The sequence below is a fragment of the Meriones unguiculatus genome, chromosome 17, assembly GCF_030254825.1.
Source record: "Meriones unguiculatus strain TT.TT164.6M chromosome 17, Bangor_MerUng_6.1, whole genome shotgun sequence".
Lineage (NCBI taxonomy): Eukaryota > Metazoa > Chordata > Mammalia > Rodentia > Muridae > Meriones > Meriones unguiculatus.
This window is the reverse complement of record NC_083364.1, coordinates 76,458,149-76,477,256: the sequence shown is the minus strand read 5'-3', so window position 1 is coordinate 76,477,256 and position 19,108 is coordinate 76,458,149. Positions and strand designations below refer to the sequence as shown.

Below are 19,108 nucleotides of genomic sequence, written 5' to 3'. Positions count from 1 at the left end.
TTTTTTAATTCTAAAACAGTGCCAGAGACTTTTTTTTTAAAGCTATTGTAAGTGCTCTCCATAAGAATGCCTCCCAGAAAGGGGTGAGTTATACTCATTCTCCCTAAGTGATGTCTTTGTTGTACTCTGTCATTGGCTGTAAATCTGATTGCTTGAAACTGTGCCAGGAAAATTAGCTAGTACACTAACTGATATGCCGAGAGTGCAGATAAACTAAGATGGGTCATTCTCATGAAGTACAGGTGAAGTGCAATCAGAAAGTGCCGAACAGTGACTCAGTGATCAAGCCAATCTTGTATTATTTTCAAGAGGTTCTCATTTAACAGTGTTTTAAAACTTGCCTATGTCTGATCCTAGACTATCAAGACTGGCAATATCCTTTTCCTCTGTAGCCTGGCAAGGCTGCCGCTTGCCCCCCCACCAGGGGGGGTGATCAAAGAGCCCACAGAGTCCATGTCAGAGACAACCCTGTTCCCCTTACTAGAGAACCCACTTGGGAACTTAGCTTCTTCTGAACAGAGTCTAGGTCCACTCCATGCATGATCCTTGGTTGTAGTATCAGTCTCTGCAGGCTCCCGTGGGCTCAGATGTTTTTTGGCTCTGTTGCTCTCCTTGTAGAGCTCCTATCCCCTCCAGGTTTTTCTATCTCCCCCTTCTTCCATAAGATTCCCTTCACTTTGCTCAAAGTTTCTCTATGAGTCTCAGAGTCTTTTGGAGACCCTCTGTGGTAGGTTCCTGCTCTGTTCTCGGTCTTCTTCCTCTTCTGATATCTATCCTTTTTGCCCTTTGAATGAAGATTAAGCATTTTCCCTAGGGTCCTCCTTCTTGTTTAGCTTCTTTAGGACTATAGATTTTAGTATGTTTATCCTGTATTATATGGCTAATACCCACTTATAAGTGAGTATATACCATGTGTGTCTTTCTGCTTCGGGGATACCTCACTTAGGATGATTTTTTCTAGATCCCACCATTTTCCTGCAACTTTCATGCTTTCCTTGTTTTTAATTGCTGAGTAGTTTTCCATTGTGTAAATATACCACAATTTCTGTATGTATTTCTCAGTTGAGGGACATCTAAGTTGTTTCCAGATTCTGGCTATTATGAATAAAGCTGCTATGAACATAGTTGAGCAAATGTCCTTGCCCTATCAGGGGATGGGCATAGGGGGAGAAGAAGGAGGGAGGGTGAGACTAAGAGGAGACAAGGGAGGGGGCTACAGCCAGGATGCAAAGTGAATAACTTGTAATAAATAATAAATAATAAATAAATAAATGGCTGACCATGCCAGATATTGATGAAACAACTATAGTCGCCACTGGTAAAATGGAAAAAAGAAAATATTTTACCCAACTGGGAACAAGGCTTGGCTATTTATTACAAATTTGAATACACGCTTACTATATGACCTGAGAATTTATTTGCTAAAGTTTGCCCAAGGAGACGTAAAACCTTTGCTTGGATAGACTTGTGCTTGCACATCCAGAAGTAGTTCACTCTGCTGCTCACATTTGAAAACCACCCAATGGCCACCAGCTATGGTACGTCCGTACAATGGAACAGTGCTCACAAATAAAAAAAAATGAATGAACTATCGATGCACACAACATCCTGAATACATGCTGCAGATTGACCAGCCAGGTTCACCTCTTTACTCTGTGACTCAATGTGTATGAAAATCTACAAAAGCCTTGGAGCTCACATCTGATTTTCAGGTGGTGATCTTTCCCTCTGTCCTAGTCATAGCAGCTGTTAATGTTTTTTATAGACCTGTGTTTCTCAGTTTCTCTTTTAACCAGGCTATCACACAAATAATTGAGACTCTTTTATATTTGTTTAACAACACACACACACACACACACACACACACACAATTTGTCTCTGTGACTTGTCTTATTTCTTTAAATTTAAGAGATTCATAGTTAAATGTCATTATCTTGCAAACAAATGATACCTATTAAGTATTTCAAGTCTTACATGTTGTTTTTTTTCAAGTCAGTAAACACAAAGCACCATGTGAAACAACTCAATAATTACCTGTGGTTTTTCTCCTTTTTGAATAAATGTTGCTGCTGTTCATAATGAGTATGTTTCCAGAGTAATCTTCTTACATTGATATTTACTTAGAAGTTAAAGCAAGTGAAATATATATATTTAAGGACTAAAATAGTTTGGCTGTGAAATATCATCAACAGGCCCATGTGTTTGAATACGTGGCCCAGCTGGCAGTGCTCTTACAGAGGATTGTAAAAGTTAAGAAAGGGCTGGTTGTCACAGGCCGCTCACTAGGGATAGGCCTTTGAAGATTACAACTTCGTCTTATTTTCCAGCTACTCTATACTGTTTTATACGCCAGGACATGTACAAGCCATGCTGTGAACCCTCATACACCTTCCCCCTATTTGGGCCCATCAGCTCTTGACTGCCATGATTTCTCCATGATGGGGACTTGAATTTTTCCTTAAATTTGGATCCCAAGTAGGGCTCCCCTGCACTGATTCTTCTGTTTTGTCAAAAAAGCGAGGAAAGTAACTCATAGGAGAACTCAGACCCAGAGGGTGTTTTACACCATAAGTTCTAAGTCCTTAGATATTTGATATCCATCATTGAGGTCATCCTAGGACTTCTGTTTCAGTGGGGACATAACATTCAGAGGAATCAAGTGCAGCTACATCAGAGGATAGGAGACACAGGCTTTAAGAGCTATTCCCTAGACCCATCTGAAAGTGGTCAGGGAGCATGATTAAAGCTGTATGTCATAGGTCATCTTCTTTATTAGTTGTAAAGGCCTACTTACCTCCTTTGTATTTGGAAAATCACTGTGATTTCTTCGTAGCCATAGGTGTTGTAAACAATTATAATTACATATGCTTTAGAATTTTGTGTGTCATCAGTAGTTTATATTGCTTTCATTGGTCTACATTATGTTCTTTTAAAAAAGATGTATTTTTTAATTTTATGTGCATGAGAGATATGTCTGCATATACATAAGTGTGCTGTGTAAATAAATTACCCGCATAGATCAGAAAAGAGCCTCATAATTCCCAGAACTGGAATGAACCAACGTTGTGAACCATATGTGTGCTGGGAAGCAAACCTGAGTCCTTTTCAACAGCAGTAGGTGCTCTAAAACACTGAGCTATCCCTCTACACCCAGCTTCATTTTATTCTATTATAACTTATAGTAATATAAGTTTGCCAGTTTTCCTGTATGCATTCTAGAGGCAAACATTTCATACTGATTACTACATAGAAGGTGATATTCAAAAAGAATTTTTTTCTTTTATGTTTTGTTTTCTTCTGAAACATGGTTTCTCTGCGTAGTGTTGGCTGTCCTGGACTCACTTGGTAGACAAGGCTGTCCTCGAACTCACCGAGATCTACCTGCCTCTGCCTCTCCAAGTGAGTGCTGGGATTACAGGCATGTGCCACTACTCCTGACTGTTGTAGACTTTAAAAAGAAATTGTTTATTTCATATTTGTTGTCCCATTGGCCCACACAGGTAACAGGGTCAAGCTAAGTTTTAAGGGATGGAGACACAGACTATTTCTTGGGCAGAAAAATTTGCTGTAGGTATTTTAATTCATTATTTCTTCATAACATTTCTGAGGGAGGCCCTATTCAATACACTATTTATAGAGAGGGAGCTGAGATCAGAAAGCTTGAGAAACCCAAATAGCTAGATTCTGGACTTGATTCCAAACAGTGTGCTTTGGGGCAAAGGCTTAATCCCCACATTGCACCACCATTGTGTGTGAGATGTTGACTTCTAAACAGTGGCTCACATCTGACTTTTTGGTGTTTTCAGCAACTTCAAGTCTTCCATGAACTTCCATCTAAGAACTATCCATTGTCTAGGTGTTCCACAGGCCAAAGTTTAAGAACCTTAGTTGCATAATCTCTTTATGGATAAATTTCAGTTTTCACTTTCTTTTCCTGTTTTAATGTTTAACAAAATAATGGTATGTGGTCTTTCACATGTTTAACTCTGACTCAATGCCTTGATTTTAATATACAGATCATATATTAATGACATCAGTAGTCAATAGATAATAAGCAATCTACTCTTTCTAAATTGCAATGGAAAAAGTGCATACAGACCTCTTATTATATAGTTTCAAAACTCGTGATAAAGAAAGCAGCAATATTTGTTTATTCCTGTCTCTCCTTTGCTCTAAGCAATTAACTCTAGACACTTCCTGTCAAATCAAACTCAATTTTAAATTGCCCTCTCTCTTTAATGAGCCATTAGACATCATTAACACCTGCCCTGTGCTGGGTCACGCTGCACCTAGCCCCCTTCCAAGAAGACCTTGAGAAAGTGGGTCTTTATCTCTCCTTTGTTTCAGCTACTTGTTACTCTGTATCTATAATAGGATAGGAGGTGGTAGAATAAAGGACTTTGTGTCTGCAAGCTCTGAACAGAACTGTGGTGGAGTACTCATAGTTAAGTCAACACTGCCTGCTACTGACTGGTGGGCACCGAATCCAAGGGCAGAACTTGTCACTTTCCTCTTCATCTGCCTCCTTCTGTGTAAGAGAGAAAAGTTGAATCATCCTGCCTTTCTTTTCTTTTAGATTCTTCCACAAATCTGTATTCATTTCCAGATTAGATATTTCTGTATTTGTTTCCACTAAACTTAATTTGTTCTTTCAAAAAAGTTTAATCATGACAACAAAGCTAGTAAGAGAATATTGGCAGTGACGAATGTAATCAAAATTATAATCCCACATAAGGATTTGTTAGCTGTTAGAACAATGGTGCTGGATTGAGATAAAATATCTAACTAATTTTCTAATTCCAAGAATCTAAATGAGGGATTTGTGCTTTGGTTTACCATGTAACATTTACATATAAATTTGTATTAGAACCAGAATGTCATGCTGTATTAAGAAATTCATGTCTATGAGTTAGGGAATGCACAATATAAATTCACCCTTTCCCACCAAAAAAAGTCAACTCATAAATACCTCATATCTGCAACGTTGCCATAGTCTGATTTGCCAAATGTTCAAATATGTAAGCATAAGATAAAGTATTTTTCATATTTTGTTTTTATTTGGAGTATGTGATCTCCAGAAAGCCATTCTTTGTCCAACTTACTGTTTCAATATTTCATTCACTTAGTTATGATTTAATTTGTGCTCATTTGCCAACATTTTTAAAGCAGTTATTCAAAAAAATGAATAACACTTGATGGAGGCCCTCAAAGTACACATAGTGAAGTATTAAGCTACTAGATAGCTGTACTAGATAGATCTGTAAAATTACTGTTGTCGTACCATTTTTATTTATTTAATGTTGAAAATGACATTTTCTACAATTCCATATGCTCACAGCCAGATAGGAGTAACAAACACAATGGAAGCACAAACAATCTCAAAGGAAAAGCAAACAAACATAAACCAAACAATAACAACCCTGGATTACTGTGAAGTGACAAAGGAAATGGAATTTGAACAATTACTTTAAAATGTTAAAGAATTAATAATCAAAAGCCCTTGTGGGGATGTTCTGCTGATTCAAGCTTTTTTTTTTTCAGTGGCTTGCACCTATGCCATGTAAATCTGTGTTTTGGCATCTCAGTGCAGAGTCAGTTCCATGAACCCAGCCACAATGGAGGCAGCAAAGCTCCTAGCTGCTTGGAGCTGTGTGCTGAGAATGAAAGTGAACATTGGCCACGGATAAGGAGCCTTATCACCTCATCGACAGCCTCTCTGCAAGTGCTAATTACTGAGACATTATTCAAACAAATGATAAAATGCAAGAGGCAGAATAGTGACCATGGGATATTTGTTAATGTTTAATAACTAGCTTTCTGGCAGTAAGAATGGGGACAAAAAAAAAATCCTTGAATATAGCATTTTGACAATGTCCGTATCTAAGACTGACTTCAGGCTCCTAAGCTGCTGGCACTGGTGGCAACTTGGAAAGAGATAAACAAGTTCTGCTTGGGAGTGGAGCCAGTGGGAGCAGAGCCCAGCACATTTGGACCAGAGATTATGTTTCCTAGAAATAGTGCGATAATGACCATTGTGAACTCTGCTTAAGAGTGGCATAGTGAGGGCCACGGCATCAGGAAATCCGTCTTACCTGTCCTGTCAGGATTATGGCATTTGCAAGATTTGCAGTACAAGTATGGGGACAAACACTGACTGCCACTTTCACAGGATATAGAACTACCTAGTACGCAATCCTCTGGGTATGTCTGGAAGGTGTTCTCTAGACAGAGATGGCTGAGGAAGCAGATGCCACGGTAAATGTGGACAGAACCATGGTATGGGCTGTGGTCACAGACTAAACTAAAAGAAGAAAGCAAGTTAATACTCAGCATTTGTTTCTCTCTGATTACCAAATGTGGACAATTGTGGCAAACTGCTTTAAACTCCTCATGACTTTCTTGCCTCAATAATCTGTGTGATAGAACTATGGGGCCCAGATATCCTCCTTCTTTAAGTTGAATTTTATAAGTATTTTGTTGCAGAAAGGAAAGAGAATTGATACAACTCCCCTCAATTGTCTGTAGTAAGACTGGAAAACCATTTCTTTACCTTTCATATGATGTAGATTTTTACATGTCCCTCATCTTAGCATCCTTTTTTAAAAGGATCTGAACAACAATTTCTTTAAAAAAAAAAAAAAAGATGCTAACTAAGAAGAGGGCCGTGTAACGTCTACATTATACAGAAAGGTGAAGAAAAGGCTCTGATTCAGACTTCCTGTGCATGGTGATCTTATTCAGTGAACTGCATTATCATGTAGGGTATTTCCAGTTGAGGAAAGTGCTTTATTCTTTAGTCTCTTTCTAGTGTGGTCATTTTTGGGAAGGGGCTATCCTCACTATATCAGCCTTCTCCAGACATATCCCACATCAAGACATTGTTTGCATTCATTTGGACTTGGTGATCTTCAGATTCTTTTTGGTTCCCCTTAAGGCCCATTTGTCTATCTATACAAATGATCACACACTTGTATGAAATCTGCCCTGAATCAGTGCCTTTGTTTTAGAGCCTGCCCAGATCCCGAAAGGGTGTAATCTGAATAGTGCAGTTTTCTTTTGTGTCCCATCTGCCGCATCTGTAAATGTTTAAATACCCTTTTTGGTTTCTTTTAAAGCCACATATCCATTGACACAATAGCCAGCATTTTATAACCCTAAAGCGCTGATGCCTTTTAAAGACCAGACTTCACAAACTCATGCTGATCACTCACTAACACTGCTCTTTCTCTGTATGTTTGCAGCTCACACTGACATTCCTCTCTCATATTCTTGCCTCTGTTTTTACTTTACTTACTTTGTGGCATTTTATGCTTGAGGATGTTCTGAGTTCTGTGATGGCTTTGTTTTTCATCTTAGGAACGTTGTTGCTAAGATGCTGCTGCTTGGCGAGAGCCTGTTCTCAGGATCGCATCCACTTCCTGGAGTCTCTTTCAGGTGAATATCTTTTGGGAAATGAAACCTCACATTCTTATTGCCTATTTCTAGACATAGATAGGACACACGCACACACACACACACACACACACACGCACGCACACACACACACACACACACATCATTCTTGAGAAGACTGTGGCCATCCTCACATGCAATCCTGAGTATCAGTGTGCTCTTTCCTCTGTAGCTTCTCTTCCCCTGTCCCATTCTTTTTATATTTTTCTTTTGTTTCCTCAGAATGCTTTCTTCTCTCTTATCTTTAGCATTGTTTTCTTGCTGTGATTTTTTTTTTACAATTTATTCATTTTATATCCCAACTGTAGCCCTCTCCATCATCTCCTTGTGGTCCCACCTTCCCTTCCTTTTCTCCCCTGTACCCTTTCCCTAGGCCACTGAAAGGCGGAGATCTCCTCTCCTGCCATCTGACCCTAGCTTATCTTGCTGTAATTTTTTAATCTGTGACACTCTTCGCTAATGTTCATAGTTCTATCCTCATGTTGCAGTATGTAAAGTCCTTCTCAAAGCTCACTTCTCTCTTATTCACTTCCATGTTTCAACAAAAATGTGTCTTCTGCCTTGTTATTAAGTAGGCTTTCAGCCAAAAACCTGGATATTGAGGAATTATATATAGGCTGTGTATGAAAAATAATAGTGTTTAAAATCTTGCCACTCCTGCTTCTAGGAATGCTCTCTAACAATAAGCAAAATACCATCATCTTTCATGATGTAGTGGTGTAAAGTGTGTCACACATTTGCATTTTTAATCTCTCATCTACTATCGATGATTCAAACAACCTCTTTTCTCTGTCCTTGACTCTTTTATTTTTTCTTCTCTTTCTCATTTTTTTTTCATTCGTGACTGGCTTCTCTGATGAATTATTATTCCATTTTTCTTAGCACGTGCCTGAGAAAATGAGTTTAAAGGTAGATAGAGGTACTTTTGCCTGTGTTTTGGGGTCAAATTCTGGTTCCAACGTTGGTGAGCCAGATTCTCATGCCCAGGAAGTGATGAATTACAACATGCATGTGTAAGCATTTGTAGAGTCGAACTATTTGAGTATAGAACGGAGGCAGAGAGAGAACTACAAAGAAGGGAACAAGGACAATATTCTTCACAATGCCTTCACAGAGCTATACCTTGATTATGCTTTCTTTAGCTAGTCCCAGCTTCCTAAAAGCTCCATTGACTACCATCATTGACTATCATCATCAGAGGGGGACAAAAACTTCCAAGTAAAAATCTGTTGGGGACAATTTTAAACTATAACAGCAATGTTCTCAAGCCTATATCAGTCCATGGACCCTGCAAAATACAAAAGAAAAAAAATATATGTTAAACAGTACTTTAGAAATAAGTCTTCATAATTAAAGGTCATTATATTAACCAAGTCAATTTCACTATTTTATCCGTGTTGCTATAACTGCATAGTTGTTCATTCCTTCATTCACCCTATAGAGGTCACTGTGCTGAAAATATATACTGAAAAATTTTAGAGTTATAATTCCTCTCAATTTATTATATATAGCAGGTGAGTTTGCAATACAGTAAAGGCTATGTTTTAAATTGCTAATGGAACACATGAAAGAAAGAAACCCAGAAGCCAGGTGGCAGAGCACATGATCTCATTGAATGGATGATATGTTTAGCTTTTGCATAGCATCAAACAGTGAAAAATGCCTGCTTTTTGCAAAAGGAATACCAGTAAAGGAGATACACGGTATTAATATGCTGATAACATTCTTCCCATCTAAGGTATTGGATGAATAGATGAATAAAACCTATTATTTTAATTGTTTAATTATTTAGTTTAAGAGCATAATCAAAACTAATTTTGTCCTCTGCCACATCCTGAGTAGGCAATAAGCATTTAACTCCACTGTATATAGCTATGTTAGTGGCTTTTCAAAGTTTAGTATATAAAAACTGCTTCAGTCAGATGTGTATTTTGACTCTGGATAAAAGGAGTCAAAAGCAATCTAATTTGATTATTAGCATCATGATTTAGGTGATTGGATGCCTCTTGATCAGAAGAGAGGAATTAAGTTGATTTGACAGCCCTCCAATTTTGCTTTTACTTTTATTGATTCATTGAATTCAAGTTCCTCTGTTCAAGGCTTGCTCTTGAGAACGGCAATGATGGGCACATGTAGCCTAATCACATTTCATTGTCCATTTTCTGTGTGTAATGATAAATTTCACTACTCAGATCAATTCTGGCCCAATTTCCCCTAATAGAATGCTACCCAAAGAAGACTGTTAGATTAAAAGCAGTTTCTTTTATGGAATGCATTAAAAGGAGAAAACGAGGTACAGGCATATTGCTTTATCATTCTAGTTCAGATTTAATTTGAAGGATACTATCAAAATAAGCAGTGTTTAGAGAATATGTTGGAAGCCAAGACAAGAGGAAGAAGTGGTGCAGAAAACTCTATGTACATAGAACCTGAACATAACATCAAAGCCTATATCTTCATTTGCACACATTGAGAAGCCCAGAGTAACACAAACTAGGACAGAGAATGATGTAACCATTTCTGGATTGACTTCAATTATCTTTTACTACTTTTTCATAGTGAGTGTCTTTCTGTTAGAATTGCAGTTGCAAATAGAATGTGTTTTCCCAGAATACATAGTCATATATCATACTGTTTTCCATATTTAAATGTATTATAGAGTTATCTTTGTGTTTTTCATTCTTTTATCTTTTCAATTAACAAATTAAAACCACAGTTTACTGCCAAAGTGTGGTTTAGATTGTTTTAATTAATATTGTGTATGTTCCCAGAAGCCAATTATATTTGTATGATTTGGAGACTGTGATGAACTGGACCTAGATTGATGTATGCAATTAAACTCATTCTAACCTGTGTATCAAGAGAATTGTTTAAGTCTCAAAGAGTTAATGCTGGAAAATGAGTTTCATTTAGTACACATAATTCTAGTGTTGTGGAAACATAGGGGGAAATCAACTGAAGGTCATGTACAAAGACAGACATTCATTCATTCGCATACATTATTTAACATATTGTGTAGTCAGTGTTGATTGTTCATATTAAAAGAGAAAGAGCTGTTTTAGGCAGATTTTTTTTTAAAGCATCTTGAAGTGGGGTTTGAACCAGACTGATAACATTAAATTAACATTTTCTCAAAAGCACAATCTGTCTTAATACACACACACACACACACACACACACACACATATAAACTAATCTATCTTAAAACAAGTTAAATTTATAGAGTATAGAGGATAAATAAAAGAAGGAAGAGGATGAAAATAAGGAATTTAAGAGAAGAAGAAAATGAGGCTTTAACAAATTCTTGGACAAAAATACTTAATATAAAGATAAAATACTCTAGTGTTTTCTAAATTAAAATTTAATTAACAGAACTAAACTCAAGTGTTTCCATAATGTATGTCATAGATAGTTTTAACACACACACATGCTGTGGTGTTTAACTAACAATGTATCTCCTTAAACAATGATCATTTCTTCATAGGAAGAATATTTAAAAAGATTTCTTTCTAACTCTCTGGAACATCATAATGTGTTTTTCTTATCTATGGCACCCTACTGTACAGCAGCACACTCCATCTGCTTATTTCTATCCAACTACAACTAAGTATCATTGAAATACTTTCACTATCTTTCTCTACACTCAGACTCTGCTAACTATTATATTATTCTCAATGCCTAGGAAATCAATCCTGAATAGTCATAATAATGAAATCTCATATCTCAAAGATTAGCGATCTCATGGTATACTTGTCCTTTTATGTGTATCTTCTCTTAATTAATATGATTTCCAGGTCCATCTGTATTATTGAAAATTAAGGACCTCCCTCTTCTTTTTACAGCTAACCACTACTGCATTGTGTATATTTTCCACATTCATCCATTCATCAGCTAATGGGTATGTCAATTTGTATTTTCTTAGTATTGTTTGGGGAGACTGTCCCTGGAGGGTTGTATATAAACAGCTATTCAGCTGAGATGGGAAATCAACAATAGACAAATAAAGCTACCTCCAAATTCTAACATGGTGTTCTAGTTAGTCTTATTGGTTGTATAGGAGGATAAATGAGTCAAACAGGGGTGCATCACCCCAGCATACATGCCTATTCCTGAAGGCTGCAAATCTGAAGCACACTGCTCAACCTGCAGCTAGCTCAACAGGTAGAGTGTATTTTGTAGGCAGTTGGTTTCTGCCTCTTCCAGGCAGCTCAGCTGGTTTGAGAATCTCTCAGTAGTACTTCCTACTGCTTTTATATGGCCTGGGAAGGAGGAGTAGGGTGAACCTGGTCAGTTTCAGAACTTCCTAAAGTGATTACGTTGTTTAATTCCCGAGCTAAAGGAGCCTTCCTGATTGATGGAATCTTTCACCTTCCTTATAGGACATCTTGTAGCTCATGCACTTCTTTCCAAGAGAATGTTGTAGCTCAGAGGAAATTGCTCCACAGTAGCTATTTTGAAGAAGGCTACCACATGTTTTTTGGATGGAAGAAAAAATCCATATATTTAAAAATGCCTATACTGCTAGTGTTAGTCACTCTTCCCGTTGCTGTGATAAACTGACAAATATAGACAAAGCAGTTTACAAAAAAGATTTCTTTTGTAACAGAGTTCTTGAATTCAGTTTATCATAGAGGAGAAGTCATGGCAGCAGGGATTCAGTACAACTGTTTACATTGTTTCCTCTGTTAGGAAGAAAAGAAAATTAATCCCTGTCTTTAGTTTCCCCTTTCCTTACTCATTCCTGCACCAATCTCAGAAAAGGGTGCTGTCCACATTTGACATGAGTTCCCACTTCAGTTGACCTAATCCTGCCTATGAGGACAGCCACACCAACAAGCTTCTTTCCTAGGTGACACTTGGTCCTGTCAAGTTGACAATCAATATAAATACATAATCAAACTACCCAAAATAATCAGCAAATTTTATGTGATCTTTATCAAAATATCAATATTTTAATAAAATTAGAAAAGCACATTTCCCTAAAATGTGTATGAAACCATAAACCTAAAAATAAAAATTATCAAACAACAAAACTAATAGTCTATGTAATAGGGTGTACCCTGGGTGAGATCAGGGCTTGCAAAAGCACATGATACTTGGAGATCAATGCCAAAAAGAGAGACTGCGTACAGCAATTGCATCATTCAGCTCAGCTTTCCTGGAGCTTTGTCAAACAGCCTGTGTTGGATTTATGACTTTCACTGTTCCCAGTAGATATGGCTGTGCCATCAAAGCATGTTAAAGAGAAAGAGAGAATAGATAGTTTCCAAAACACAGAAAACAACAACAACAACAACAGATAATAAAATTACTTCTGACTAAATATTGATAAAATTCAATAATAGTCCTGGCAAAATGGCCAGCTGTAAAACATGATTAGTGCGCAATTGTAAGGAGCTAAGTTCAGATCTCTAGAATTCACCTAAATTCTGAGCTTAGCTGCCCACATCTATAACTCTAATAATGTATGGTGGAAAAGATTTAGAGCCTTTGGGCTGACAGGACTGTGTTTATATCAGACTAATTCACATAAATTAAATATAATAAGTTAAAAGTATCATAGAATGGCTAAACAATCTAAATACATACAAATTGATGATAACAGAATGAAGCTATGGCTCACTAACAGCCAGGGAAATCCAAATATCAATAAGAAACTGCCTTATCCCGGTGAACATAGGCACTGCCAAAACACTAACACTGCTGCAGAGGTCCTCCCCTAGCAGTGGACTTGGAAAGGGGCAGGGAGGACATGAGAGAGGGAGGGTGGGATTGGGAGGGAAGGAGGGAGGGGGTTACGGCTGGGATACAAAGGAAATAACCTTTGTATTAATATAAAATAAATAAATAAACAAACAAATAAATGGGAAAAAAAGTGCTGCTGAGCATGAAGAGGAAAAAAATAACTCAAAAACATTGTTACTAGAAAGGAAATTGGTATAGTCACTATGAGTTACTTTATACAGGTCCCTAATAAAATTAAAAACAAAAAACATTATTTGGTATGCATCCAAATCAAATGATATCAATAAATCAGAAGTCATCTGCACTTCTGGGCTTATTGTTGATTTCTAGTTTTGAACCCAGAGTCTGACAAAAAAGCTACGATTTAAATGGTGATATTTTAAAGATATCCCCCTGCTCCCTCACTTTTCACGAAGAAAGTTTGTCATTTAGGCAGGTAACACAGCACAGAATGCTGAGGGTTATGTGGAAATTAGTCAAAGCGCAAATCTAAACGGAAGCTCTCAGTACACTCACCTTTACAGTTATCTACAGTGAGCTGCATGTAATGCTTGTGTTGAACTTGTGTGGTTTATGCTAGCGGAACTCAAATAGAGAGCAATAGTGTCAGTCTGTACTCTCTGTATCAGAGAAGGACCAGAAAGTCGATGGTGGGCAAGAAACTGTGCAGAGATCTTAACAGTTAACAGAGGAATTTTTATCAGAGTTGCAGACTTTGGTCAAAACAATAAAAGTTCTCATAATGTCTCTTATAGATAATTAGGGATGGTTAAAAATAATAAAAGCATATTTTTGATGATGTAAATTTTAAACATTAGGAATATCAAGAATTATAATATTAATGCCTTTATTTAAAAAAATGTGGAGAGGAAATTGAAATGCCTTTCACTTTTTATAACTATTTGACAGGCATGCCAAAGATATACTAGTTCTGCTTTTGTGACTTGCCTGTTTTCCAAGTGTGTATTAATCTTCAATACCTATTCTTTGCATTTTCAATGTAATGAAATGTCTCAGATTCAAAAACTGTTCATGTAAGACATTTCCTTTCTTTTCATACGTCTCTTCCTGGAGGTAAACAAGTTTGTACTGATTTATTTCTCCTCTGCGTGCATTTAGAGCATCATAGTGTCAGAACACGCAAACACACTAACACATACACATAGGCTATGCTTCTGAAAATCTAAGTACAATTTTAACTTCACTTTCATTGTCATTGCTCGGCCTTTTTTTTTCTCACTATAAATTTATTATGTTCATTAAGTGAACAGTAATCATTTGAAAACCCACATTCATAGCATATATAACACACGCTGATGCCACACTTCAGTCAAGTATGACATGAATTGTACAAGGGAAGAAAGTTCTGAAGACATCGGTAAGTCCATCTGTGTGTCATCAGGCTCCTCTAATTTTTCTTTGAAGTCAGTGAATTGTGTCCTATAAATGGTTTTGCCAAAATTAAACAACAACAGATAAGAATGCACCAGTAGCGTGTGATATTACCAATCTCGGTTTTTTTGTGATCACTCAGTTATGTAGTAGGACCTTTCCTTTCCAAATGACATTTTCTCACTATAGTGATGTGCTCCTCTCACTGCAAGTTCTTGAGTTTTCTTTTTTTTTAATTTTATTTTTCTCATTAGTTACATTTTGTTAATTCTGTATCCCAGCTGTATCCCTCATTCCCTCCCCAATCCCACCCTCCCTCCCTCATCTCCTCCCTGCCCCTTTCCAAGTCCACTGATAGGGGGGACCTCCTCCCTTTTCATATGACTCCATTTTGTCAGGTATTTTCAGGACTGGCTGCAAAGACCTCCTCTGTGGCCTAACAGGACTGCTCCTCCCTTGGGAGGTGGGGAGGTCAAAGAGCCAGTCATTGAGTTCCTGTTAGAAATAGTCCTTGTTCCCCTTACTATGGGAAACCAATTGATTACTGAGCTATCACGGGTCACATCCGAGTGGAGGTTCTAGGTTTTATCCTCTTTGGTTGAGTGTCCATCTCAGAAAAGACCTTGTGCCCAGATATGATTGGTCCTTGTGGAGCTCCTATCCTTTCCACATAAAACTCCCCTTCTTTCATATGATTCCCTGCACTCTGCCGAAGGTTTGGTTATGAGTCTTAGTATCTACTTTGGAACACTGCTAGGTAGAGTCTTTTCCGATGCTTTCTGCGGTAGACTCCTGTCATACGTTCAATGCACATCCCATTTGTCTTTCTAAATGAGGATTGATCATCATACCCCGTGTCCGCTTTCTTGATTATCTTCTTTAGGTGTATAGATTTCATTATGTTTATCATATCTTTTAGGTCTATATAAGCGAGTATATTCCATGTTTGTCTTTTCGGCCTTGTTTTTTAATTTCACTTTCAGTCTCATTGTTTGTCCTCATTTTCACTGCTCGTTGACCTTTCACCAACATTCTCTATCAACTACCCACTTTTGTAAAATTGTATGGAAAATTGGTGGGGGAAAAAAAAGGCTCAGCACAAATATCAGGTGCTCTCTCTGTGTAAGACAATAGAGTGGAATGAATAATCACAGGCAGCTTTTAGAGGAGCATCCAGGTCTCTCACTGATCAGGAAATACGTCTGTTCCTTCTGACGTGACCAGCAGGGTGGGGGAGATAAATCAAGGACGTTTGCAGTTCATGGATTTATGGCATCTAAATATAAAGTGATAACTAAATTTGAATTGTATTACTGTGGATTCGGATTACTATCGGTTTGAAGTCGTCAGAGAAACAGAGCATCAGGGTAAGATGGTGAGGTCATTTACCACAGGATTTGGATTGTGTATTCATGTAAGCCAAGAAGTCCCTTAATCTGCTGAAAGCCAAGAAAGCAAAGTCTGATGATACAGTCTTTGACTAAAGGTCTAGGTTCAAGAGCTTCCATGATTCATAAAGGACAAGACAGAAACCCCATTCAAATAAAGAAATAGACAATTTGCCTTTCCTGTGTCTTCTTATCTCTTGGATCTCTATGGACTGGTCACATTGGAAACTGCAAATTATTTGTTCAGTCTATTGATTCAAATGCTAAACTTTTCCATAAACATCTGCACAGAAATGGTTCTGTGTCATCTATTTCGGGATCCCTGACCACAGTAAAATTGATAAAAGAGATTAACTAAACACCATTGTAACTTGAATTTTTACATTTGGAAGCATACAAAATAACCCTCACATTCACACACACACACTATCACTTAGCAATGTACAAAGCAGAATACTAGAAGACCATGTTGCCTGGTTCTTAATTTAGAGACATGTCATTTTCATACAGCGTGTAGAGCTGTTCTGTAGAGAGAGAATGAAATATGAGTTTCTACACAACAAGCTTCAATCAACAGGAAATATGTAGGTCAGATCATTAAGAAATGACTTCTGTCAATCCTGGATTTTTTTTTTTAGCTCTGTAAGGACCTTTGAAGTGGCATGTATTGCATATATACCTAAGTTTCTTTCTGTTTATGTTCAAATTAGCTATGTGTTAAAAATCTGGAATGACATTCATTTCCTGCTCCTCATATTCATACGTTATGTCAACTACTGAAAACATATCAAATATCTCTTTTTATAAATAAATATAGTTTAGCCAGAAATTAATTATAGAGTTAAATTATTTCAACACTATGTTCACTGACCCCTGATATTTATGGAGGGTTGTTTTATAATATTAAGTATAGTAATTTTCAAACAACCACTTAGACTGTTTTTAAATACAACCTTTGGTAAATATATAATTACATATAAACATAACAATATTCAGCAGTTGGTTTAATACCAAGCCCTGTATAAATATTTAATAGGGAATGTACCTATTGGCATAATAAACTCAACTATAGAAATCTCATCAAAATTTTGTTGTTGGATGAATTTAAATGTGTAATTTATAAGGCTACTAAACATCTGACCACAGGTATTGAATCATGAATCAATCTTTAATGTGAATATGGCTAAATCTAACTTTGGAGAGACAATCACTTTTTGTGAGCATTCACACACACACACACACACACACACACACACACATACTGAACTCAAGATTATGTTGTGGTTCTTCAGTTTGCTTGGCATAAGTCTGAAATTACTATCTTAAATACCTTAAATTATAAGAAGTCCAAACTAACATACTAGACAATGACATATTCGTTGTTATAAAGATAGTAAAATTATAGTAGAATCTGTAAAATTAAGTGCAAATAAAGCTCAAAGTAAAGACAATGTATAAAGGTTTGTGGCCTTTTCCAAATACTGCATACATGGGATAATGTAGACTCCAGGAACTCGTTACTTAGTATTTCTTGCCTCCATTCCTTCCTATCTCCTTTGGTCCCTCCTTCCTTTGCTCCCTCATTTCCTCCCTTTTTCTTTCTGTCCTTTCATAAATTTTATTTTTGAAATAGGAGTCTCACCAAAACTTCTTTACACTGGTGCAAAGGCCTGGGTTCATTCCATCTTCATGAGTCTCCTTCTCCATAGATGAGCCCGCAGGTACATGGTACTGTATATAGCTTAACTATTAGCCTTCATGCTATGAAATAGAAGCAGTTTATTGGGTCATACTATAATGTGGGATGCTGACTATCACTCTATGGAATTTCTTTTACTTTCTATGTTTAGGTCCTACTTACAGATATTAAAACAAAAATAAAAACAAACAAACAAACTCATCTCAGGTGTGGCTCTTTGAGGCGAGAGCTATGCCAGGAACAGGGTAAAGTCTTATAGACTCTTCCTGTGTGTCAACCTTTCCTGGATCAGCACAGTGTTTCTTGAAGCAATGTGTCAAACCTGAAGTTCTTGTCTAATAGGCGTCTATAAAGGATTCTAGTTCAGCACACTGGCATAAGACATTCACCACGGGTATCCTTTTACTTGTATCAGGGGAGAGAAATGGTCTAGGTCAGTTAATTAATCTTCTCACCTTGGGATCTATGGACCTTTTCTGCATAAAGCCACACAAGCAAATATTTTAGACTTTGCAAAATATATGGTCTCTGAGGCAATTGCTCATCACTGCCCTTGCCATTCAAAAACAGCCAAAGAATCTATGCAAATAATAATTTTAAAAGTAAGTTTAGGCAAAATTAGGCAACAGACTAAATGTGGCCCACAGACATAGTATGCCAGTCCTTGATCTAACTCATTAATTCTTCACATTTTTCACTTTTACTCAAATGATATTCTTGGATTCTTCGTATTTGTAAAGGAGTCATGTTGGAGTAACAGAGTGGTCACTCACTCTTTTTTTTTTTTACTTTATGATTACATTAATTATAGAATTGATTCCAATGGGACAAAATTATATATATTCTTGGTGAATCATAAGTATAAGAACGTACATCCGTAAATGACTTTAGTTTCTGACAGAGAATGTAAATCCAAGAAAGAAGGCAGAAAAAAAAAAAAAGCAAATAATACATGGAGTGTCTAGGAAAACAAAAACACAAAAATCCACAGGATTTGGTGATTAGGGACTTGAGGTGACCAACAAGCAAGAGTTTTATGTTGAATCATTGAAGCAGGAACTAAAATGATAATGATAGACCGTACAAAGCAATACATGAAATGCAGATTGTTTTACAATGGATACAGCCCAAATAGTGTTTTTGTTGAAGACCATTTTAAAAATAATCTAGGCTAAATCATATCAACCACAAATACTAAAATGCATAGGTTTTCTGGGTTAAGGATATTTCTCTTTCAGTGAACACTAAAATATTTATTGAACCCTCTACGCCAGATTTGAATTTAAAGCTGTGACCTGTGATCTCAAATTGACTTCCTGACAATAATGATTAGGATGGCAGGGTTAGCAGCACACATTTACTTACAATCTGTATGTAGTAAAATCAATGACATTTTTTTCCCTTCTGAAGAACAAATCTAATTATTTTAAAA

The 19,108-nt window shown here is 36.9% G+C and overlaps 1 protein-coding gene across 19 annotated transcripts in view; it reads left to right on the top strand.

The window, feature by feature from the left end:
• The window catches only part of Robo2 (roundabout guidance receptor 2), a 1,624,501-nt gene that overhangs the window by 756,192 nt on the left and 849,201 nt on the right, over positions 1-19,108 (top strand). Inside the window, exon 1 of one of the 19 annotated variants that reach the window (XM_060370643.1) lies at positions 11,330-11,350. The exons of the other annotated variants lie outside the window; for them this stretch is intronic. Within the exon in view, the coding sequence (XP_060226626.1) occupies positions 11,347-11,350 (4 nt within the window). The 5' untranslated portion in view covers positions 11,330-11,346. Of the gene's footprint in view, positions 1-11,329; positions 11,351-19,108 lie in introns of those variants that run through there. 19 annotated transcript variants of the gene reach the window in all.